Genomic DNA, 25,350 nt, shown 5'->3' with positions numbered 1-25,350 from the left:
TTATAGCTTGAGCTTCACCTAATCTTTCCAAGAGGTCCTCAAGCCTCATCTTGGTCTCACCTTCTAAACTTGCCATGAAAATCTCAAACCCATTCAAGTTTTGCTTAACAACACTACTCTTCTCCACATAATCAAATAGAGATAAACTCTTAGGAATGGGAGGAGGGATTACCGAAGTGGTCTTGGCCATAAGGCACTTGGGTGGGTGGTTCTTGTTCTCCTCGGGGGCGTTGAAGAGAGATGGAAGTGAAGGAGCAATGGCAATGTTTGCCCTCTTCGTAGACTTTTCCTCATGATCATCTTCCTCACCTAAAGTATATTCTTCTTGGACAAGAAGCATTCTTGGTTGCCTCTTCTTCGTTGGCTTCTTGTTGAAGGAGGATTTGATCTTCCCTTTAAGGACGAGACGACCGCCATTCTCCTCCCTCTTCTCATAGGGACAATCTGCAACAAATGGACATTGGTTCCACAATTATAACATTTACGAGATCTTTGACTTTTGGGCTTGGATCTTGAAGCTCCCTTGTTGTTGTAGGTGTTGGCGTTGTAGTTGTCGGGGTTGAAGGTGTTGGTCTTGACAAACTTCTTGTTCTTCCAAAAATCTTGAGCTGCAAGATTCATGTGATCATTAAACTCATAGTTGCAATTTTCTTCCGTGATCTCGAATTCTTCTTGTTGAGATGCTTCACTTGAAATAGAAGTGGGAGTCACGTTGGCCTTCAATGCAAAGTTGGAGTGTTGGGTAAGGTACTTGGCTCGAATAAGGTTCTCCTCGGAAGTCTTCTTAAGGATGTCCATTGCCACAAACTCTCCCATAACTTGACTTGGTGTCAAGCTATAAAAATCCGTTCTTTGCCTAATCATTGAGGCGTGGACCTCACGGTGTGGGGAGATGGCTTCAATGGATAGACGCTTGATCCATTCATCATTGATGTCACGACTTCCATGGTCCTTCATCTTGGCTCCAAGTTTGATGACTCCTTAGCCGTTTTTCTGTCGCGACAGAAAAACAGTACTGTTTTGAGTAGCTTCATTCCGGGCCTTGTATCTTGTGAACCATAGTCCCTTTTCGGCCGATTATTTATGTGTTGTGTAGAGCACACCATGATCTGCAGTTTAGACCACTTGGTGCACTTTTTCCCACAAATCCACACTAGTCCATGCCCAACCAAACTTTGTATCGGCTAACACTGTCTTATTGATTAGCAATGTTCCAAAGCCCATACATGTTGATCCATAGTTTCAAACCAGTTATTTCTTTATTTGTTGAGAAGAATAAATCCAACTCTTGATTTTGGACCACTTTGTGCACCTTTTTAAGTTCATCTAGCATAGCCCATGACTCCTAGAAAATTGTATCTGTTAACAGCCCGTAGGTTACCAAATCAATTCCGTTCCAACTCCTCTTTTGTCCCAACCTTGTTCCTACCTCTTAGATCTATGCCTAGGACAACCTAATAGTAGTTAGGTATTGTTTAATTTAAACTTTGTATATTGCTTTGGTTCTTTATTTGGAGTTATGATTTGGAGTTGGCGAATGGTTATTTATTATTGCTTTTCGTTCTTCGCGATACATCATACAGAGTGCGGTAACTGTGAGTATCAAAAAGAAGAAGAGTACAAAGACACTAATCAGGCAAGTTCACTTTGACCATCATCCTATTATTTTTATTATGCATTAGTTTTTATTAGTTGCATTGTTAGGATTATTATTGTATCTATGCTAGCTATGATCTCTCCTAGTAGTATAGGATACCCTTGCCATGTCCTCACCACCAATTGCCAACGTAGTAGTAAAATGCTATGCTATGATAATATACGAGGGTGGTATTATTACAATGTGATACTATTGAATTAGAATATGGTTTTCCTAGTGTATGTCAAAAGAAGTAATTCAATGAACCACCCTGAGTGGGCTGCTTTGAGGAATTGGAGATGTATGCGACGTCAGGTCCATTTCTATGAGTCGTCTCACCATTCCTATGGGAGCGCCTGCGTTGCAACTGAGGAATGCCACCCGGGGTAACCAGAGACTGGACTAGTTTCCTGTTTAGTAACTTCCAGTACAACCACATGGTATTATGGGCTCTGCCAGGATGGATGTAAGAAATATGAACCTGGATCCGAGGTGACATCGGTATGTAGCAGTGTAGGTTGGAACGCGTCCCTCAGGTGGTTTGGGGGAATATGTTCTGAAAATTCCTATAATCGATGCCGTTGCTACTCTACCCTTAGGACAGCAAGGGATTAACACGTCGATTTCTTGTGGGTAAAGTGTACCACCTCTCGAGAGTATCAAACTAAGTACTTAGCCGTGTCCCCGGTTACGGACAATTATGAGCAACTAGATATTGGGGTTGTAAGGAAGGTCTCACTCATTCCAATTTCATAATAAAATGAATGGATTGAACTGGGTAAGAGCATTGATGTATCTACTCCATGTGCCTAGGCTAATAGGAGCATGGGTGTTTCTACCCCCCGTGTCCAATAGAATTCAAAACTATTTGTTTAAAAATGATAGCATGAAACATTGACGCTTTTATGCAAATAGCCAAACCCCCACTTTGCCAAATACTGCATGTACTTGATAGGATCTGTTATAACCTTTTGGTGAACGTGTCAATAACTTCAATGTATTGACCTCCTAGTGGCTGCAACGTTTAAATGTTGCTGGTGAACCAGGTGAAGAGTGAGGTACGAATTGTTAGGGTTGCGAGTTTACATTCCAACCTGTTTCGACCGTGGAGTTGTTATTGAAGGGGCGCGTAGAGATAAACAAAAACTTTTCCTACGCGAACTCCCAAGATCTAGCTGAGGTAGAAGGCCACGAGGATTACCACTAGACGCACAGTTGCGGATTATCGATGCGGCGCCTTGATGCAGTGCAGTCCCTCGATCTGATCCAGCCGATCCCATCCCACGATCGTCGAAGTGCTGAACGTACAGCACCTCTGCCGGTATCCACACGTGCGAGGAGGAGCTCCGGCGGCGGACTGTTAGGTCCGGTGCGACGGTTGGACTGAATAGGGCTAGGGTTCTCAACGCATGAGAGTGGAAAAACCTTGTACCTTAGGCATCCCACGCCCCTGCTTATATACCGAGTGGAAGTGGGCTCCAGCACTTGTGGCCCATCCACTCTGCGAGTCCAACTCGCGTTGTCAGCCCAATTCCAGTTCGGGTCCAACCCGACCAAATACTTGCTCCCGCTCTTAAGTGTGTGACCCCGCAGGCTCATGGCGACTTGGACATGATTGGAGTCCGACTCTCAATCGATCAATCGGTAGCGGCTCCTAGCAGAACGTGCCGACTCCCAAGTACCATCGAGTCATGACGACGTACCTTCCAATGTGACATACATCTTAGTCCCTTTTGCCTCATGATATACCTTGTCAAACTATAGGCGATTAATCGTCATCCCTTTAATAGTTCAACTCTCTTCTCGATCTGTGATATACGATTCATCCGACTAACTCTTAGTCGATCGACCCGGTTAACAGTTAACCAAGTCGCTCATGGCCATGCTTCCCGAATCATATCACTTGAGAGGGCCCAGAGAATATCTCTCCAGTCGGAGGGGCAAAATCTCATCTTGGTTATCCACATCACACAGCTTGATTCTCAGTCAACCTGAACTATGCCTTTATAACTGCCCTGTTACGGAACAACGTTTGACAGAACCTAAGTTGGTGATCCACAACTCGGATTGTGCGATAACCTCAGGTCTAAGGATTACAATGATTGAGACATGCAAATGACGACCTACTCGTTGCATCTCAATATGGGTCAGTCCGACTCGCTAAACTCTTTAGCCGAGTCCGTGTAAGCTGGAATGACATCACCATGCCCATGACAAGTGGAACCGAGTCATCAGCCAACTTTCACATTAGTCTAGGTTATGTGTCCAGCACAACCTCAATGACTAAGGACTATTTAGTATGAACAACATGAATACATAGTTCCACAATCAAATCACATATTCAATGATACATATTAGATGTTCAAACAAGGACAACTTAATAATATTTATGAATACATTGGGAATTACATCATACATGATTGCCTCTAGGGCATATTCCCAACAGTTATGGGACTCCTGTATCTTCTGCCTTCCGCTGCAAGATTTTATTTTTCTCTTGAGCTAACCCATGAGGTTACGCAATATGTAAGGTACTATTTAATTCTGGATCAATACGATGTAATATACTTTTGACCATTGTATCTTGATATTACATCTTGAAAATGTGTGTGTTAGCGAGTCGATCCAGGGACTAGCACTGTAAGCACAGAGATCGAACCCTGTAAGGAGGGGGGGATCGCTTCACCATGCAAATAAAGCTCACTTGGGTCCACGCCCGACTACTCGTAGTCGACCCCGGGCCTGGGGGCTACTCCCACCGGGAGTGCTCGTCACGCACGCGGTAAATGTTACTCGCGTTCCTGCACTTTTCAGATTCAAGGGAGGATAAAGGATCTAAGCGTCACTCCCACCGGGAGTCTCCAAGTTCAAATTCACATTCATACTCAATTATAATTATAAAAGCTCTTTCTACAAAAATGGCCCTCGGTCAAGATACAATCTTCCAGGACATAACTTGAATCCGGTCACCACTACAAACAGTCATCACCAGACTCGGGGGCTACTCCCACCTGGAGAACTAGTCGCGCACCCGGTAGAATCTATACTACTACTATTTACTGTGGACTCGGCGGTCGACGTTGTCGAGCTATAAGGTCTTCTTCCTTCCAGTAACGCCTGCCGATGGTTCTTGCCGCCTGCTCGTAAATAGCATTGAAATGTGATTGCAGATCGATTTCATCGCCCGGGCCACCAGGAAGCTCCGAGATTCGGCTGAGATCGAGTCGAGGGTGCTGGACCCACACAAACGGCAGGGCTATCTTCGCCCCCCGGACTAGCTGACGGTACATCAGCTCCCGAAAGATGCTATCTTGCCCAAGCTTTCGGGTCAGCTTGCTCAGCTCTTGGGCACCTCCTCCAAGGGCCAGAATGACAGATGAATCGCCTTCAAAGTCCCTAAGTGAGAATCGAAGAAGCTTCTGTTTTGGTCTATGCGGTCTCCCAAAAGCATCAGGTCATGACCCCTCGCTCGGTCAGACCAGAACGATGATCAATCGACCGATCGTTTGGTGAGCATTTAGGGCACTGTTTACCCGATCTTGCTCGGCTCGCGGGTCGGTCTGCATATCTGCAAACAACTCATGTTTGTAAAGCACAAGTCAAAAAGAAGAAGATCCAAGCAAAAAGGAGGCAGCGACTCACATTGAAGCTGAGAACTCAGCCTGCGAAGCTCCTCGAAGATAAACTCTTCACGGGCGGCAGCCGCCATTAACTTGGTCTTGGCAATCTGCAACTCGCTCATGGCTCTCCGACTTTGCATTATCGAGCCTTTGGCTCGAGTTTCGGCTTCTTGGAGGCATCGATGAAGGAGCTCTAGTTCGCTTCGAGTCTTGTCCAAGGAAGTAACCTCCTTTGGAGCCGTCGACTCCACGGTTTTCGAGGGGAGCATCTCAGCTGAGACCGCAGCACTCGTGATATTCGACTCAGGTGTCAAAACTTTCTCGGTGCCTACCTCGACTGTAAGAGTCACGAGCTCGTTCTGCCGTTGCAGAAGAGAAATACTCCTTTTAGTCCCGAGAAGGATTCAAAGACATCACTCCTAACTAGAAGCAAGGAGTCCGACTCAGATGAGTGCAAAGTTACATGGATGTTTCTTTATTCATAATGCTCACATTCGAGCAAGGACGATACAAAAAAGGGAAATTACAAAGAGGACAGGAGAAAGCTTAAGAAGTCGAAGCTTCAAGCTTGGCCCACCTCCTGGCTCGGTGCAGGAGCCGACGATGGTGGAGCCGCTTCTCCCTCAGAGGTCGTGCTCCCTAGCTGAGCCGACAGCTGGGCCGCCAGTTCTTCCCCAAGCTGGAAGTAAGGCGTCAAAGCCACCTCCTCCCCACTGGGTAACAACGGAGGGCCCGAAGCCACCTTCCGCAGCACGTCCTCGCCGATGCCGTGTGCTAACGCTAACACGAACGTCGACTCTGCACCGGAGTTGGTTTGAACCCGGCTGAACTCGTCCAGGGAATCCGTGTCAGCGTTGAAAAATTCTATGAGCTTTCCTAGCGACTCCGGCACCGGCTCGTCAGGAAACATCTTCCCGAACAAACCGGTGAGCACCCTGGAAGCTCCCTGGATCCCAGTCGCCGCTCTAGAGTAGACGCTTGCCGCAACGTCGATCACCCTGTCGAGTGAATTCTCACTCGAGGGCAAGAAACCGGACAAGCAAAGCAGGCCTGCAAAAGAGCCAAAGCATTATCAATGTATGCAAACAAGTGGATTCAACTACGATATTCTTACCTGCGAGAGGACCGATGACTCATTGGAGTCAGACGGTTCTCGTCTTCTCTGTCTCGGCCTCCTTGGCGAGAAGGGTATCCGAAGCTTCTTGCGCGAGGCTTTTTTCAGCCTCCGTCTTCTCTGCCGACTCCCTGGCCAGATCAACAAGCTTATTCTTCAAACTTTTGGATTGAAGCTCGGCGGCATATTTGAGGGAGTAAGCCTGAGAAAAGAGATCTAGACGACAAACAGTAAGATACAATAGTTTTTCGACTCAAAAGGATTGGGCTGGAAGTATTACCTTGAGCAGACCTTAGCTCTTGCTGGCTTCGTTCCAAGTCTCGGCGAAGCTTATCTCGCTCAGCCGTCACCCCTTCATAGCGATCAACAAACTCCGTTATGGAGCGGATGATCGACTGCAACCGTGATTGCGTCAGCATCTGACTTATACTGCCACCAGGAGAGTAAAATTCTTTAACAAAAGAAATTTACTTCGTAAAAGAACTCGAAACATACGTGAAAAGCTGAAGTCGAGGGAGCCGTTTCGGCTCCGTGGCTCTCGAAGCGAGTCGATGAGTGGGGCAACCATTAGAGTTGACGCTCCCCACTCACTGGAGAAGGCGCCTCAGGCATCGCTACCTGAGGCTCAAACGTCTCAACAGCGATTGAGGGAACCGAAGCCTTCGGGTCCGACCCAGTGGGCTTAATAGCCTGGGTCATTGGTTGGTCACCCGAGATGTAACATCCCAAAATTTTCCCCTTTTGGAATGTTAACTAATATTAATTATTTTATCTAATTTGGTTGATGTTAACATATTTTGGTTGAGAATTTTTGAAAAAATTTAAAATTTTCAGGACTTGTTTGAATTTTTCTCAACATGTTTGAATTTTAAACAAAAGAGTGGATTAATATGAGTATCCAAATTATATCACATGGTTGATAGGTTTTCTTTGAATTTAAAAATATTTAATTCTTATCCATTTGGCGTCCTATGTTATTACATGGGATTTCAAGATACTAATAAGTCGTATTCCTTTTTGAAGGATCTGATAAATGATTTATGATATCCCAAATTTCCAATTTGGATGCCATGACCATTTGAGAGCATCGTTGGAATTATTGAATCAAGTTGGAATGTTTCCAAATATTTATTAAATGTTAAAGAGAGGGAATAATATGACTTTCCCAAGTATACAGTTGGAAAACGTATTTAATATTTCACTTATGTATTGAGCGATTCTTATGTTGGTATCCTCTTTTCATTTCCAAAGTAAATGTTCAAATAAAGAGGAGAGGGTAACATGACATCGTCGTGTGAAGATGATTTTGCAACACTTATTAAGAGTGGGAATAACGTGACTTTTCTAATCTTATAGTTGAGAAAACATTTTCAAAACTCTGCATGTTCTTGGTTTGGCGTTAAAATCAATTATATGATTTTCCAACACATGCCTATTTGTTAATGAGAAGGAATAATGTGACTTCGACAATGTCCATATTGATGGACTTGTACCAAGGAAAGATTTCGAGTGTGTGTTAGTGAACTCGTCGGCTAACAAGGACACAGGGGACACGATTTACCCAGGTTCAGGGCCCTCGATGAGGTAATACCCCTACGTCCTGCTTGTCGAATCTGTATTGATGAGTCGATTACAATGGGGTGCCGCAGAGTCTAGATGCTCAGAGTCATCGAGTGCGTCTAGGCAACTTCTATCTAAGTTGGGGTGTCCTCTTCGCTCCCCCTCCTGGTCCAAGTCGGTTACAATGAGGAGATACACTCTAATTAATCTTCCTTATCTTGAATCGCAAGACTTGGCATGTAAACTCCTGGAGTCGAAGTAGGCTTCCTTGTGGGCTCCCAGCTGGGCTGTACCGGGTATACTCGATTCGAGTACGTTGTTAGTCATGACCACGTCAATAGCCCCCAAGTGCCTGGTTGAGTCGAAGACTCGACTAGGACTTTTCCCCGTAAAGAATGAGTTTATTCTGCTATTGAGCCAGTTGCATAATGCTGCAAACTTAGGGTTTCATCGATTTGTACTACGAATGAGAAGTATTTTTGACTCGCAAAGTGTCTGAGCTGATGCTTTATTGCTTAACTGTTAAATGATAGTTTCACAATATGATCGGATAGTGGATCAAAGTGGTGAGCAGGAGTCATAGGGATATTTTCTTAATGCGCCCAGATACTCGAGAAGTCGAGTCCAGTTAATCGCTCTAGGGCGAAAACAACACTAGATTTAATCGGCATTCGAGTCCCCGGGCTCCAACCCGGTGACTCGCGAATTTCGACTTAGCCTGCTGGGGTCTTATAGAGTCAAATTCTAGTTTTGAAGTACTCGACTCATTCGTCAAGATTACTTATACTGGAAATACACAGCTGGTACGTTTCCAAGCCCTATAGAAAGCCTACTGGTCTTACGTTCATGTAATGAACATGGTTGCAGGGAGCGACCCTTTAGTGAGAATTGTTACTGGAGAGATGCAACCGATGCATATCCAGGCCTAATTTTTAGGACTTACCTTCATAAAATGAGTATGGATTTGACTGGAAATAACGTAGCTGGTACGACTCTAGGCCCGTAAGAGAACTTTCGGGTCTTATCTTCATGCAATGAGCATGGATTTACTGAAATACGCAGCTGGTACAATTTCAGACTCGATGGAATGATCCATGAGGCTTATCTTCATGCAATGAGCATGGAGTTTACTAGAGCAGCGCAGCTGGTGCGGCTCCAGGCTCTTTGGACAAAATCCAAGAGGCTTATTGTTATGTGAATGAGCATAAACATTTGAGGTGACGCAGCTGGTGCGACTCACTTGAGTCGACTATATGAAATCAACTGTCTTGAGTCAGAGTCATTACCCTGATTTTACTGTTGTAAGTAAAGAATAAACAATAGGTGACTGTATGAAGTCTCAACTGGTTAATTCGCGACTCGAATGAGAGTCTTAGTATTCATAATCGAGACTCAAAACGAGTCTCAACATTCTTATGGTAAAACTCCACCTCTCTATATGAGAGATAGCTTTAGAGTCATGATATTTGAGTCAAACTCCGTCACTGATGACGTACCTATTGAACGTGAAGAGCCATTGGGTCAACCGATGTTACCGGGTGCACAGTCTAGCCTGACAGCTAGGCGCACCGTTGGCGTGCGTCAATGGGAAAACGATCACACTTCGTGCAGTAAATAAGGCATAATGATTTCATCGATTCTTGCGCCCGAAACATGGGTGGTCGTTTCTGTTTTCACCGCTTCACTTCCTAATCGATGTGTGACACGTGGCCAAGATAAGAATCTTGCGGCCCGGATTCTTCGGCCGGATTCAGCCTATATAAGGAGGAGGGTGGAAGGGGAATGCCTTTTACCCTTATTCTTGTTGGGTTCGTTGCATAGGAAACAAAAAAATTTCCTACGAGAAGTGCGGAAGAAAACCCAAGAATATATATACTAGATGTATGTAACGAGAGGGATCATGAACACCATACCCTCGTAGACCGCTAAGCGTTACGATCACGAGATCGTTGTTGGTGTAGTGGAACTTTCAATGAGATCAATCTCAGTGCCGAACGGACAGCACCTCCTTGGTATCCACACGTTCAGCTTCACGTTGTCTCCTCCTTCCTCGATCCAGCAAGCGAGAGGGAGAGGTAGACGAGATCCCGGCAGCACGACGGCGTGGTGACTATGGTGAATATTCTCACGGGCAGGGCTACGCCGTGCGCGTGAGAAGAGGAGGAGAGGAGGGCTCAGGGGAGAGAGATCCAACTGAAAGCTTGGGGTGTCTCTCTCCCTTTCCCCCCCTTCTATTTATATAGGGGTAGAGGAGGCGTGGCCGGCCAGGACTATCCCGTGGCCAGGACTCTCATGCGGCCAGGACTCTCCCGCGGCCAGGACTCTCCTCCTGGCCGCATGGGCCCTGTGGGCTAGCCCCTCGGCCCATTAAGGCCAGGGTGCTCCCTCACAGGCCCATTTAGCCCAGGGATAGGTGGGCCTCAAGGTGGAACCCTCCGGATCCCTCCGGAACCTTCTAGAAGCTTCCCGGTCAAAACCGGAAAATATTCTAAACTTTCCAGAACCCTGAAAACAACTTTCCATATATAAATCTTTATCTCCGGAACATTCCGGAGCTCCTCGTTGCGTCTAGGATCCCATCCAAGACTCCGAATCATAATTCGATATCATCATCATTTATCTCATCTAACCCAAGCAACATGAAACGTTAAGTGTGTGACCCTACGGGTTCGAGAACATGTGGACATGATCAAATATCAATAACCAATAGCGGGACCTGGATGTCCATAATAGTTCCCACATATTCCACGAAGATCTCATCGGTTGAACCACTATGTCGAGGATTCAATTAATCCAGTATCCAATTCTCTTTGTCTCGCGATATATTACTTGCCCGAGATTTGATCGTCGGTATCGCCATACCTAGTTTAATCTCGTTACCGGCAAGTTCTCTTTACTCGTTCCGTAATATAATACCCCCCGCAACTAAACACATTAGTCGCATGCTTGCAAGCTCATTAGGATATTATATTACCGAGAGGGCCCAGAGATATCTCTCCGTCACAAGGAGTGACAAATCCCAGTCTTGATCCATACAACCCAACAAGCACCTTCTGAGATACCTGAAAAACACCTTTATGATCACCCAGTTACGAGATGACGGTTGATGCCCACAAAGTATTCTTCCGGTACTAGGGAGTGGCATGATCTCATGGTCTAAAGAAATAATACTTGACATAATAAAACATAAGCAACTTAAACTTAAGTGACACGATCAAAAGCTATGTTTAGGTTTGGGTCTGTCCATCACATCATTCTCCTAATGATATGACCTCGTTATTAAATGACAACACATGTCTATGGTTAGAAAACCTTAACCATCTTTAATCAACGAGCTAATCTAGTAGAGGTGTATTAGGGACACGGTATTTGTTTATTTATCCACACATGTATTTGAGTTTTCAATCAATACAATTATAGCATGGGTAATAAACATTTATCAAGAACAATGAAATATGATAATAACAAATTTATTATTACCTCTAGGGCATATTTCCAACAGTCTCCCACTTGCACTAGAGTCAATAATCTAGTTTACATCGTAATAAATCTAACACCCATGGAGTCTTGGTGTTGATCATGTTTTGCTCGTGGAAGAGGTTTAGTCAACGGGTCTGCGACATTCAGATCCGTATGTACTTTGGAAATCTTTATGTCACCATCCTTGACATATTCACGAATAGTGTGAAACCGGCGTTTAATATGTTTGGAATTCTTGTGAGACCTCGGCTCCTTGGCGTTGGCTATGGCACCAGTGTTGTCACAGTAGATGTCCATGGGATCCAACGCACTCGGAACCACCCCAAGTTCAGATATGAACTCCTTCATCCAAACTCCTTCCTGTGCCGCTTCTGAAGCAGCCACATATTCCGCTTCAGTTGTTGATGCTGCCACAACGCTCTGCTTGGAACTCCTCCTGCTAACTGCACCACCATTCAAAATAAATACGTATCCGGATTGAGACTCAGAGTCATCCGGATCAGTATCAAAACTAGCATCGACGTAACCCTTTACGACGAGCTGTTCGTCACCTCCATAAACGAGAAACATTTCTTTAGTCCTTTTTAGGTACTTAAGGATATTCTTAACTGCTGTCCAGTGTTCCACTCCTGGATCACTTTGGTACCTGCTAGTCAAACTAACAGCATGACACACGTCTGGTCTAGTACACAGCATGGCATACATAATAGAGCCTATGGCTGAGGCATAGGGGATACTATTCATCTTTTCTCTATCTTCTGCCGAAGCTGGACACTGAGTCTTACTCAATATCTTACCTTGCAACATGGGCAAGAACCCTTTCTTTGCTTGATCCATTTTGAACCTTTTCAAAACTTTGTCAAGGTATGTACTTTGTGTAAGTCCTATCAGGCGTCTTGATCTATCTCTATAAATCTTGATGCCTAATATGTAAGCTGCTTCACCAAGGTCTTTCATTGAAAAACTTTTATTCAAATAGCCTTTAACACTTTTAAGAAGTTCTATATCATTCCCAATCAGCAATATGTCATCCACATACAGTATTAGAAATGCTACAGAGCTCCCACTCACTTTCTTGTAAATACAAGCTTCTCCGTGAGTTTGGACAAATCCAAACCCTTTGATCACCTTATCAAAACGGAGATTCCAACTCCGAGATGCTTGCTTCAGCCCATAAATGGAACGCTGAAGTTTGCATACCTTATTAGCATCCTTAGGATCGACAAAACCTTTGGGCTGAACCATGTATAACTCTTCCTCAATGTGACCATTAAGGAACGCGGTTTTGACATCCATCTGCCAGATTTCGTAATCGAAAAATGCAGCAATTGCTAACATAATCCGAACAGACTTTAGCATCGCTACGGGTGAGAAAGTCTCATCGTAGTCAACTCCTTGAATTTGTCGAAAACTTTTTGCGACAAGTCGAGCTTTATAGACGGTAACATTTCCATCAGCATCTGTTTTCTTCTTGAAAATCCATTTGTTCTCAACGGCCTTTCGGTCATTCGGTAAGTCTACCAAAGTCCATACTTGGTTTTCATACATGGATCCCATTTCGGATTTCATGGCTTCTAACCATTTTTCGGAGTCTGGGCTCATCATCGCTTCCTCATAATTCGCAGGTTCATCGTTGTCCAACAACATGACATTCATGACACGAACATTGTACCACTCAGGAGTATTACGTGTTCTCGTCGACCTGCGAAGTTCAGTAGTTGTCTCATTCAAAACTTCATGATCATTATCATTAGCTTCCTCTCTAGCTGATGCAGGATGCACGGGAACAGTTTCTGGTGCTGCGCTACACTCAAATTCGAGAGAAGGTTCAATAACCTCATCGAGCTCTACCTTCCTCCCACTCACTTCTTTCGAGAGAAACTCCTTCTCTAGAAAGGACCCGTTCTTAGCGACAAACACTTTTCCTTCGGATCTGTGATAGAAGGTGTACCCAATTGTTTCTTTAGGGTATCCTATGAAGACGCATTTTTCCGACTTGGGTTCGAGCTTATCAGGTTGTAGCCTTTTTACATAAGCTTCGCATCCCCAAACTTTAAGAAAGGACAGCTTAGGTTTCTTGCCAAACCATAATTCATACGGTGTCGTTTCAACGGATTTAGATGGTGCCCTATTTAAAGTGAATGCGGATGTCTCTAATGCATAACCCCAAAACGACAGTGGCAAATCAGTAAGAGACATCATAGACCGTACCATATCCAATAAAGTACGATTACGACGTTCGGACACACCATTGCGTTGTGGTGTTCCAGGCGGCGTAAGTTGTGAAACAATTCCACATTGTCTTAAATGCGTGCCAAACTCGTAACTCAAATATTCACCTCCACGATCCGATCGTAGAAATTTAATTTTCTTGTTACGATGATTCTCCACTTCATTCTGAAATTCCTTGAATTTTTCAAATGTCTCAGACTTGTTTTTCATTAAGTAAATATACCCATATCTACTCAAGTCATCTGTGAAGGTTAGGAAGTAACGATATCCACCGCACGTTGTAACACTCATTGGTCCGCACACATCAGTATGTATGATCTCCAACAAGTCACTGGCCCGTTCCATTAAGCCTGAAAACGGGGTTCTAGTCATCTTACCCATGAGGCATGGTTCACATGTATCAAATGATTCAAAATCAAGTGATTCAAGTAGTCCATCAGAATGGAGTTTCTTCATGCGTTTTATACCAATATGACCTAGACGGCAGTGCCACAAATATGTTGAACTATCATTATCCACTTTGCACCTTTTGGCATTAACATTATGAATATGTGTGTCACTACTATCGAGACTTAATAGAAATAAACCATTCACAAGTGGTGCATGACCATAAAAGATATTACTCATATAAATCGAACAACCATTATTCTCTGATTTAAATGAATAACCGTCTTGCATTAAACAAGATCCTGATATAATGTTCATGCTCAACGCAGGCACCAAATAACAATTACTAAGGTTTAAAACTAATCCCGAAGATAAATGTAGAGGGAGCGTGCCGACGGAGATCACATCAACTTTTGATCCATTCCCGACGCGCATAGTCACCTCATTTCTTGCTAGTCTTCGTTTATTCTGTAGCTCCTGTTTCGAGTTACAAATGTGAGCAACTGAACCAGTATCAAATACCCAGGTGCTACTACGAGTACTAGTAAGGTACACATCAATAACATGTATATCAAATATACCTTTGACATTGCCAGCCTTCTTATCTGCCAAGTACTTGGGGCAGTCACGCTTCCAGTGGCCAGTCCCCTTGCAGTAGAAGCACTCAGTATCCGGCTTAGGTCCAGATTTGGGCTTCTTCGCGGGAGTGGCAACAGTTTTGCCACCCTTCTTGAAATTTCCCTTCTTACCCTTTGCCTTCTTGAAACTGGTGGTCTTATTGACCATCAACACTTGATGCTCCTTTTTGATTTCCACCTCCGCAGTTTTTAACATCGCGAGGAGCTGAGGAAGTGTCCTATCCATCCCTTGCATATTGTAGTTCACCACAAAACTTTTATAGCTAGGTGGTAGTGACTGAAGAACCCGGTCAATGCCTAATTCATTAGGAATCTCAATTCCCAGTTGTCTCAGGCGGTCGGCGTACCCAGACATTCTGAGCACGTGCTCGCTAACGGAGCTGTTCTCCTCCATCTTGCAGTTAAAGAACCTTTCGGAGGCATCATACCTCTCCGCACGGGCTTGGGTCTGAAATAAAGTATTCAGTTCCCCAATCATAGCATATGCCGAGTGGTGCTCAAAACGCTTTTGGAGCTCAGGTTCCATACCAAGCAAGAGGCCGCACCTAACTACATTGTGGTCCTCAGATTGAGTCAGCCAAACGTTCCTAACGTCAGCAGACTCAGTTGTTGCGGGTTCTGCACCAAGTGCTGCATCAAAAACATAAGCCTTTTTGGTAGCTTCGAGGATAATCCTCACATTCCGGAACCAGTCCGTAAAGTTGCTTCCATTGGACTTCAGTTTATCTTTCTCTAGGAGAGTATTCATATTGAACGTAGTACGAGCCATTGATCTACAGCATATTTGCAAAGGCAATTAGACTAAGTTCATGATAATAAGTTCAAGCTAATCAAAATTACTAATGAACTCCCACTAAAATCAACATCCCTCGGGTTGTTTAGTGACACATGATCCAAATCCACTACACCAAGTCCGATCATCACGTGAGATGGAGTAGCTTCAATGGTAAACATCAGCATGTTGATCACATCATTCATATGACTCATGTTTAACCTTTCGGTTCATTGTGTTCCGAGGCCATGTCTGTACATGCTAGGCTCGTCAAGTTAACCAAAGTATTCCTGCATGTGTAAAACTGGCTTACACACGTTGTATGCGAACGTAGAGTTTATAACACCCGATCATCACGTGGTGCTTCAAAACGATGAACTTTTGCAACGGTGCATACTAAGGGAGAACACATTATTATCTTGATATTAACAATGAGGGATCATCTTATAATGCTACCGTCAACTAAGCAAAATAAGATGCATAAAAGGGATAAACATCACATGCATAAATAATGTGACATGATATGGCCTTCTCTTCGTGTGCCTTTGATCTCCATCTCCAAAGCACGGGCATGATCTCCATCATCACCAGCATGGCGCCTAGGTCCTCGGGCGTCATGTATAGTTGCCTCCACCAACTATTGCTACTACGACTATTGCTACTACTAGCGATAAAGTAAAGCAATTACATGGCGATTAAATCATTGACACGAAGGTCATACAATAATTAATGAGACAACCATACGGCTCCTGCCGGTTGCCAAACTCATCGACATGCAAGTCGTGAAATATTACAAAACATGATCATCTCATACATCAAATATATTATATCATATCTTGGCCATACCACATCACATGCCCCTGCAAAAACAAGTTAGACGCTTCTACTTTGTTGTTGCATGTTTTACGTGGCTTTAGGGGCTGCACTAAAAGAACCGTTCTTACTTACGCAAAAGCCACAACGGTGATATACAAATTGCTTATTAACCATATAGGCCTCCCATTGCAAATCAGATTTCAACTATAGTGGGAGAGACAGACACCCGCGAGCCGCCTTATGCAATACAAGTTGCATGTTAATTGCGGAACCGGTCTCTTGTGCGAAGACAAGTAAGGTTGGTCCGAGCCGCTTCATCCCACTATCCCGCAAAATCCGATAGTGCACAAAGGAGGTAGCAATATGAACATCAACGCCCACAACTAAATTGTGTTCTACTCGTACAAAACATCTACGCATAGATCTAGCTCTGATACCACTGTTGGGTTCGTTGCATAGGAAACAAAAAAATTTCCTACGAGAAGTGCGGAAGAAAACCCAAGAATATATATACTAGATGTATGTAACGAGAGGGATCATGAACACCATACCCTCGTAGACCGCTAAGCGTTACGATCACGAGATCGTTGTTGGTGTAGTGGAACTTTCAATGAGATCAATCTCAGTGCCGAACGGACGGCACCTCCTTGGTATCCACACGTTCAGCTTCACGTTGTCTCCTCCTTCCTCGATCCAGCAAGCGAGAGGGAGAGGTAGACGAGATCCCGGCAGCACGACGGCGTGGTGACTATGGTGAATATTCTCACGGGCAGGGCTACGCCGTGCGCGTGAGAAGAGGAGGAGAGGAGGGCTCAGGGGAGAGAGATTCAACTGAAAGCTTGGGGTGTCTCTCTCCCTTGCCCCCCCTTCTATTTATATAGGGGGAGAGGAGGCGTGGCCGGCCAGGACTATCCCGTGGCCAGGACTCTCCGGCGGCCAGGACTCTCATGCGGCCAGGACTCTCCTCCTGGCCGCATGGGCCCTGTGGGCTAGCCCCTCGGCCCATTAAGGCCAGGGTGCTCCCTCACAGGCCCATTTAGCCCAGGGATAGGTGGGCCTCAAGGTGGAACCCTCCGGATCCCTCCGGAACCTTCTAGAAGCTTCCCGGTCAAAACCGGGAAATATTCTAAACTTTCCAGAACCCTGAAAACAACTTTCCATATATAAATCTTTATCTCCGGAACATTCCGGAGCTCCTCGTTGCGTCTAGGATCCCATCCAAGACTCCGAATCATAATTCGATATCATCATCATTTATCTCATCTAACCCAAGCAACATGAAACGTTAAGTGTGTGACCCTATGGGTTCGAGAACATGTGGACATGATCAAATATCAATAACCAATAGCGGGACCTGGATGTCCATAATAGTTCCCACATATTCCACGAAGATCTCATCGGTTGAACCACTATGTCGAGGATTCAATTAATCCAGTATCCAATTCTCTTTGTCTCGCGATATATTACTTGCCCGAGATTTGATCGTCGGTATCGCCATACCTAGTTTAATCTCGTTACCGGCAAGTTCTCTTTACTCGTTCCGTAATATAATACCCCCCGCAACTAAACACATTAGTCGCATGCTTGCAAGCTCATTAGGATATTATATTACCGAGAGGGCCCAGAGATATCTCTCCGTCACAAGGAGTGACAAATCCCAGTCTTGATCCATACAACCCAACAAGCACCTTCTGAGATACCTGAAAAACACCTTTATGATCACCCAGTTACGAGATGACGGTTGATGCCCACAAAGTATTCTTCCGGTACTAGGAAGTGGCATGATCTCATGGTCTAAAGAAATAATACTTGACATAATAAAACATAAGCAACTTAAACTTAAGTGACACGATCAAAAGCTATGTTTAGGTTTGGGTCTGTCCATCACATCATTCTCCTAATGATATGACCTCGTTATTAAATGACAACACATGTCTATGGTTAGAAAACCTTAACCATCTTTAATCAACGAGCTAATCTAGTAGAGGTGTATTAGGGACACGGTATTTGTTTATTTATCCACACATGTATTTGAGTTTTCAATCAATACAATTATAGCATGGGTAATAAACATTTATCAAGAACAATGAAATATGATAATAACAAATTTATTATTACCTCTAGGGCATATTTCCAACAATTCTTCCCTGCGAATCCAGTTTAAGCGCTAGAGTTCCTTCAGCGACCAAAAACCCCACACCATTCGGAGATGGGCAAGACCAAAGCCGCGGGTTCAAAGACCGATGTCGGCAAAGGAGATGCTGGCAAGGGAGTCGTCCCTTGGCCCGTCGTGGCCGACCACCGCATCAAGATCCTACAACTCCAGGATGAGGGATTGCTGCCGGGAGGGCCCTGACGGGGTTCGCTTCCCGGCAAAGGAGGAGTACCCGCAACGGTTGCTAGGTGAGCGGGTTGTCTTCCTCGATTATGTGCTGCGATTGCACTCTTTTCCCCTTCATGCTTTTTTCGTGCTATGCTGCTAGCCTATGGGCTGCAGCTTCACGATCCGCCCCCCAATTCTTATTTGCACTGCTTCATCATGTTGTGCGAATGCTTCTTGGGGGTGAGCCCACATTGGGGGCTCTAGAAGCGGATCTTTATGATCAAAGGCCAGAAGGCGGACGGCGTTGGGTGCATCAACTTCCAGGTGAGGCCCGACGCCAAATACTTCTCCCTCCAGCAGCGCGAACCTGTGCAAGGCTGGAGGTCGAAGCGGTTCTATGTCCGAGCTGATGCCACGGGTGCCGATCCGAGTCTTCCTGCCTTCTCAATCAAGAAGAAGACAAAAAAGACGGCGGCATGGAGCCACGAACTGACGCGTGCAGAGGAGTCGAAGGCGACTTCCCTGATGGCTAGGATGCACTCCCTTATGGGACACGTGCTGACAGGTGTTCACCTGATAGCTCTGTTCCTCACGATGACGATCCAGCCGCTGCTGGCTCGCGTTCACCCGATGTGGTCCTTCGAAGGACCCGGGGATCCCACTCGGGTTAACGCGGAAGAACTATCTTTGAACAAATTGGAGTCGCTGACCGACGCAACCCCGGGCAAGATCGACTCGCTAGTAGTCCCTTATGGCCCTGACAGGCCAAGGGAAGAGGTAATTTATATTTCGTCCGTTTTGAGCTTGTATTTGTAAGCTACTGATCCGCTTGCTGGTTGTAGGGACTCGAAGATCCCTTGAGTCAACCTCCTCCTGCAGAGTAGGAGGAGCTGGCGGACGAGTCCTCGGAGTCGCCGGAGCAGGCTCGCGACTCCGAGACTGAAGTGGTTGCCTTGGAGACGGAGAGGAAGTGCAGCAGGGAGTCAAACCCCAAGTCTGATGATCAGTCGATGTGTGTCGAGGGTCCACCCGGTGCGACCTCGTCTCCTCCTCCTGTAGCAGAAAAGAGCAAGACAGGCGGGCCAGCGCCTGTTCTCCAATTTGGCCTTCTTGGCCGAGTCACCCAGACCAGGTAGGTGATTCTTCATGCAACAGCTCTTCAAGTAATGCAATCAGAATACTGAACTAGAAGTTTTCCTTTGCCAGCTCTGTGGTCTCGGGTGACCAACCAACAATCCAGGCTATTGAGCCCACTGGGTCGGACCCGAAGGCTTCAGGTCCCTCTATCGTCGTTGAGACGTTTGAGCCTCAGGTAGCGATGCTTGAGGCGCCTTCTCCAGTGAGTGGGGAGCGTCAACCCCAAGGGTTGCCCCACTCGTCGACTCACTTGGAGAGCCACGGAGCCGAAACGGCTCCCTCGGCTTCAATTATCACGTAAGTTTTGAGTTCTTTTGTCAAGTAAACTTCTTTTGTTAAGGAATTTTACTCTCCCGGTGGGAGTATGAGTCAGATGCTGACGTAATCACTATTGCAGCCGATGATCCGCTCCATAACGGAGTTGGTTGATCGCTATGACGGGGTGATGGCTGAGCGAGATCAGCTTCGCCGAGACTTGGAACGAAGCCAGCAAGAGCTGAGGTCTGTTCAAGGTAATACTTCCTGCTCAATCTTTTCTTGAGTTGAAAAACTATTGTATCCTACTGTTTGTCATCTAGATCTCCTTTCTCAGGCTAACTCCCTCAAAGATGCCGTCGAGCTTCAATCCAAAAGTTTGGAGAAGAAGCTTGATGATCTGGCCAGGGAGTCGGCAGAGAAGCTGGAGGCTGAAAAACGCCTCGCCCAAGGAGCTGCAGGCGTGTTACATCCAAGAATTTTCCCATTTTGAAATGTTAAATAAAATAATTATTTTAAATAAAAATATATCCTTTGGAAATATTTTGGTTGTGAATTTCTGAAGGATTTGATATTTTTAGGATTTATTCCACACCATGTTTGAATATTCAACAAAAGAGTGGATTAATATGACTATCCTAATTATACAACATGGTTGGGAGATTTATATAAGTTCAAAGTATTTTATTTGGAACCATTTGCATATTATGTTTTTGTCCGGACTATTATTCACGTCTTAATAAATCCTATTTTCTTTTTGAATGATTTATTAGCACACAAAGATTCCAATTTGGATGCTGTCGTCGCACGGTGCTCCGACACCGGGGGCGTGCGGCCACGGCCCCCTTTTTGGTTCGGTAGGGGTGTCGGGGTTCGCCCCGGCGATCGCCGACGCGGCCGAAGGGCCCCTGCAGGACCGGTGAGATGATGTGCTAGAGGTGCGTGTTAGACCAAGAACAAGGATACGCACGTTTTTACCCAGGTTCGGGCCACCCAGAGGTGTAAAACCCTACGTCCTGCTTGTCTGAGCTAGTATTAATTAAGAATCGGGTGTTTACAGGTTGCCGGACAAGTTCCCGGGCTTTCTCTCACTGGCTAGGTACTCCTTCTACTCTTTGCTGATGCTGGGAGTTAACTGTGAGCTGGTCAAACTCAACCCCACTGTCTACTGGAGCCAACTACGCTTTTTTTTTTGCCGAGCCCAACCCTTTGGCCGTTGGCGAGGGTCCTCCTTTTATACTCAGCTGGACGACGAGGCGGGCCAGGGGGCTGCGTATCCGGAGATGGTTGCCGTACACGACGACGACGAAAGCAGCGACAGCGCGCCCTGGATTGTGAGGAGATCGAGGGCGTTTGCAGCGGCCGCAGCCCTCTCCTCTACGGCTCCGTCCGCCCTGGCGGCGGCCACCGACCTTGCGGCGGCGGCTGCTTCAGGGGTTCCCGTTGGCACCTCGACGGCATCCGTGGCAACTGGAGCCGCGGGTGTCTCGATGGCGGCTTCCGCCTCAGCGATAGCCGCCAGCACTGTGGCGGCAACCGGTCCCGGGGCGCCCGCCGGTACCCCGGCAACGGCCTTCGCCCCGGTAGCGGGGGCCTCCGCGAGTTCGGCTTCCGGCGCCGCGACGGCCTCGCCGTCAACACCCGAAGCTCTCCGGGTCACGACGACTCCGCGGGTGCCCACGGCGCCCCCTGCCCGGGGGGTCTTCCGGGGCTTCGCGCTCCAGCGCAACCCCCAAAGTCCTCCTCGCCAGCGGGTGCCAGCAAGATGGCGAGGAGCGGTTCCCCGCCCAGCACACCAAGCAAGAAGGCGCGCGCCGATGCCAGCGACGCCGCCGATCCTACCGCCGCAGGGTTCGGCAGCAACACGGGCGTGCCCCTTGGCGACCCGGCCCCGACGGAGGCAGGGCCGGCAGTCGGTATGTCTTCGTCACCCCTCTGCAATTGCAATTTTTGTTAGCTAAACTCATGAGCGTACCTTTCCTTTTCATTTTGCAGCGAGCGGCAGCTCGCCCGCGGCAAGCCCCTTGGACGCTCCCGCCGGCACAGGCGAGGCAGGGGAGGCTTCCTCGGCAAGCCAAGCGGCCGCACAAGGTAACCTTGCTGGTCACCCTTGCGCGTCTTCAATAGCGCCACCCTTCGCCGATCTTCATGCCTTTCGTTGTTGCAGGCACAAGTGCGCCCCTACCAGGAACGAGCACGACCGTGGTTGATCTTGACCCGGCCATCGAGGCTGTGGGGGCGGAGGTGGAGCCAGAACCGGCTCTCACGTCCAGCCCTGCTGCGGCGGACAAAGCGGCAGCAGTGGGCACCGCCGCCGCCGTGACTACGCCCGGCGTCGCGCCCGTAACTGCGTGCGCGGCCGGCACGGGCTCACCCGTCGCCCAGCAGAGGGCAACCCCCGCTGGAAGCAGGGAGACTTCTCCTGGCCCGGGGTCCCCGGGCGTAGGCGCAAGGGAAGTTGCCGGGGGAGGACAGCAGGACCCCTAGGAGCAAGTTGGCGACCCCGCGCCCAACCCCACTTCGGCAGCAGGGGCTTCATCGTCCTCGGCGGCTCTCCTCGATATCGACCTCGGCACCCTCGCCGAGGTTGCTTGGAACCCCCTTACTTGGGATCCGAGCATCTTCGAGCGGGGGCATCGGTTCCTGGACGCCGTCAGGGACCAGCAATTGGCCTTCGTCACCTCCTTCAACGAGGTGAGGGAGCATCACACCGCCGCCAAGAATCATCTTGGCGAGGTGCGGGAGGCCGTGGAGAGAGAACGGCGTGAACTGTCCCAGCTGCGCGAGGAGACGCGCCTTGCTGAAGAAGAGGCGCGGCTGGCCCGGCAAGCCTTGGAGGACGCCCAGGAGCCGGTGGTCCCGGAGGCTGAGCTCCATCGGCAATTGGAGGCCCGGCGCGTGCAGCTTCAAGGGGAGCTTGACTCGATGTCGGCCACCCTTGAAGCGACCAGGACGGAGCACGCCGAGGTGGTCGCGGCGGCCCAAGCCCGGCTAGACGAAAAAAGCGTCCTGATCGCCAACTACCGCGGCGAAATCCATGGCCTCCGCGTCATGCTGGAGGTGCAGGGTCAAGGCCACCGAGGACGCGGCGGGAGCGGCGGCCCGGCACAAGACCGAGCTCAACTCTGCCAAGGACAAGGCGGCCAGGCTCGAGACTGAGCTGGCCGCCGTCCGGGAGGAGATTGCCAAGGCCGGCAACGAGATCGCGGCGAAGACCGCAGAGCTCGCGGCGATGGAAGGCAACGTCTGCAAGGCCAAGAAGGCCGCGCACGACGCTCGACTCCATCACGGCACGTTGATTGGGCAGCGGGGGATCGAGATGAAGAAGCTGACGAAGATCGCCCAGTCACTGCGCGCCCTGCTGCCTAGGTTCGACCTGCAGGCAGCGGAAGTGGATGGGACAGACGTCACGACGCTGATCCCCTTCTTCTCCGACCTGGTGGGGAAGCTTGGGGCGCTCGACGTCTGGATCGCTCGGTACGGCGCCAACGAGGTCGCCAACTGCGCGCGGGAGGTTGCCGGGATGATCCTCCCGCGGATTCATCTCCGGGACCCGGAGTTTCCCTTCGAGTCCCTACTGGACGCTTGGTCCGACAACGAGGAGGAACCCCCACACACCCAAGCGGTGCGCGAGTTTGTCGACGAGGTCGTCGAGCGGATGCAGATGAAGCCGGAGCCTGATCTCCCCGCCGACCCCCCGGCCGAAGGCGGCGACAACTAGTTGCCGCAGCCCCCAGTCGAGCTCGCTGCTCGCACTGCAGCTTCTCTAGTTTGTTTTCCCTGCAAGTATGGCGCTTAGTGCCATTTGAACAATCATATTTTGGATTGGCCCATGTAATCGTTCAACTTTTAGTTAATTAAACTTTTTCGTCATGTTCATTGTTCCCAGTGCTGTCTAGCGGGGTGGCCCTTTTAGCCTTTGTGTGTTTTGCCTTGTGTTGCGGGGGACTCGCGTGCCTCACCATTGACCAGACCAGGGACCCGAGACGGACCCGCGGTGCCGACCTGGGGCCAAGCGGTAGCGGGGAGCCACTCCACTTGTGGGGTAACTACTCCAAGCCGTGCCCTTCCGGGACGGACCCGCAAAGCCACACGGGGAGCGCACTCCCCCGCCAGCGTCCTTTTAACACTCCGGCTACGCGCAGGATCTGGGGCCACACCCAATGGGACAGTGCTCAATTTCGCTCAGTCCTTAGTGAATTCAGCGTTCATGTTCAGACACTTAGCTTTTCCGTTCAGTCCAGTGCCTCGTGACGCTCGGCGGTAAGGTGCAGCCGGGGCACTGCCTTGGTAGGAACCCACCTCGGGTACCTGTTCAAGGGAAGCGGTTTCTGAGGGATGCGGCAGGAGCGCGGAGGCAGGATCGCCGCCCCCGGCATCCGCCGCCGACGATGCTACCACCACGCTCATGCCGCAATCCTCGCCTTCAGGAAGGAACCCTGGCTTAGGAGGACTCCGCCCCGGGAGCAGCCGCAACACGGCTATAACGTCCTCGCCGCCGGTCGCGCCCCACGCCAAGCGGCGGGCATGGGTGGCGAGGAAGTTATAGCCTCCTGGTGACGGCCCCCGCAACTGGGGAGACCTGGTTTTTCCGGGGAGCTCGTCCCGAGGGGCGTAACAGCCCTTCTTCCCCGGGAGCAAAACTACTCGAGGGCCCTGGCAGGGACGCGGTGATGGGCCGGAGTGGGCGGCAGGCGCAAGCACCGGCGCCATCACAGCGTTCTCGCAACGACCCTCGCCCGGAAAAAGGCTCTCTTAAAGGGAACGCAGCCGGGTCTCTATGATAGTGCACCCGTCGGCGCAGGACGCTGATGGCATGCACTACCACCGTGCCTCTGCGACGCCCCTCGGGGCAGGCTCGATGGGGTGATGCGGCAGGGGCGTGATGGCGGCGCACTCGTCGGCGCTAAGCGCTGATGGGATGCACCACCATCGCGCCTCCGCGGCACCACCCGCCTTAACAGCCCCGGACCCGGCTTCGCTCTGAGCCGTTCCATGGTTGGGGCGCGCCTTTTATAGGCGCGGAAGGTGGGTCTGCCACTGTGCGCGTCGGGCTCGCGCAGCACCCGTGGCACCCCTTCCTCGAAATGCGATACAATCTCCGCCGTTGTGTTTACCAGGCAACTGTGGCACACGTGGCGGCGTCCTCCCGAGTCAGAAGCCTCGGAGTGCGGTGAGCCCCTTGTATTGCGGTCATCCCGCACCGCAAGGCACCGGTGCATAGTGCGACCCGTGGGCAGCCCACGGGCATCACAATGCACAAAATTCCACCCTTTCCTGGAGGTTAGATTCTTACCAGGCCCGAGGTGCTGCAAAAAATTTCGAGATTTACGAAAATACATAAAGCAACACAGGGTAAAACCCCTCCTGCCTCCCAGCC

The 25,350-nt window shown here is 48.6% G+C and overlaps 1 protein-coding gene across 1 annotated transcript in view; it reads right to left on the bottom strand.

The window, feature by feature from the left end:
• Positions 1-5,818: 5,818 nt before the first annotated feature.
• The window catches only part of LOC112269292, a 40,728-nt gene continuing 21,196 nt past the window's right edge, over positions 5,819-25,350 (bottom strand). Inside the window, exons 2-8 of the mRNA XM_024455726.1 lie at positions 15,260-15,397; positions 14,611-15,181; positions 12,833-13,749; positions 12,318-12,538; positions 11,858-11,906; positions 6,651-6,765; positions 5,819-6,306 (exon numbers count right to left, since the gene is read on the bottom strand). Of these exons, the coding sequence (XP_024311494.1) occupies positions 5,819-6,306; positions 6,651-6,765; positions 11,858-11,906; positions 12,318-12,538; positions 12,833-13,749; positions 14,611-15,181; positions 15,260-15,397 (2,499 nt within the window). The remainder of the gene's footprint in view (positions 6,307-6,650; positions 6,766-11,857; positions 11,907-12,317; positions 12,539-12,832; positions 13,750-14,610; positions 15,182-15,259; positions 15,398-25,350) is intronic.

The sequence above is a fragment of the Brachypodium distachyon genome, chromosome 5 (assembly GCF_000005505.3).
Source record: "Brachypodium distachyon strain Bd21 chromosome 5, Brachypodium_distachyon_v3.0, whole genome shotgun sequence".
Classification (NCBI taxonomy): Eukaryota; Viridiplantae; Streptophyta; class Magnoliopsida; order Poales; family Poaceae; genus Brachypodium; species Brachypodium distachyon.
The sequence above is the reverse complement of the archived record's forward strand: the minus strand, read 5'-3'. Positions and strand labels throughout refer to the sequence as shown.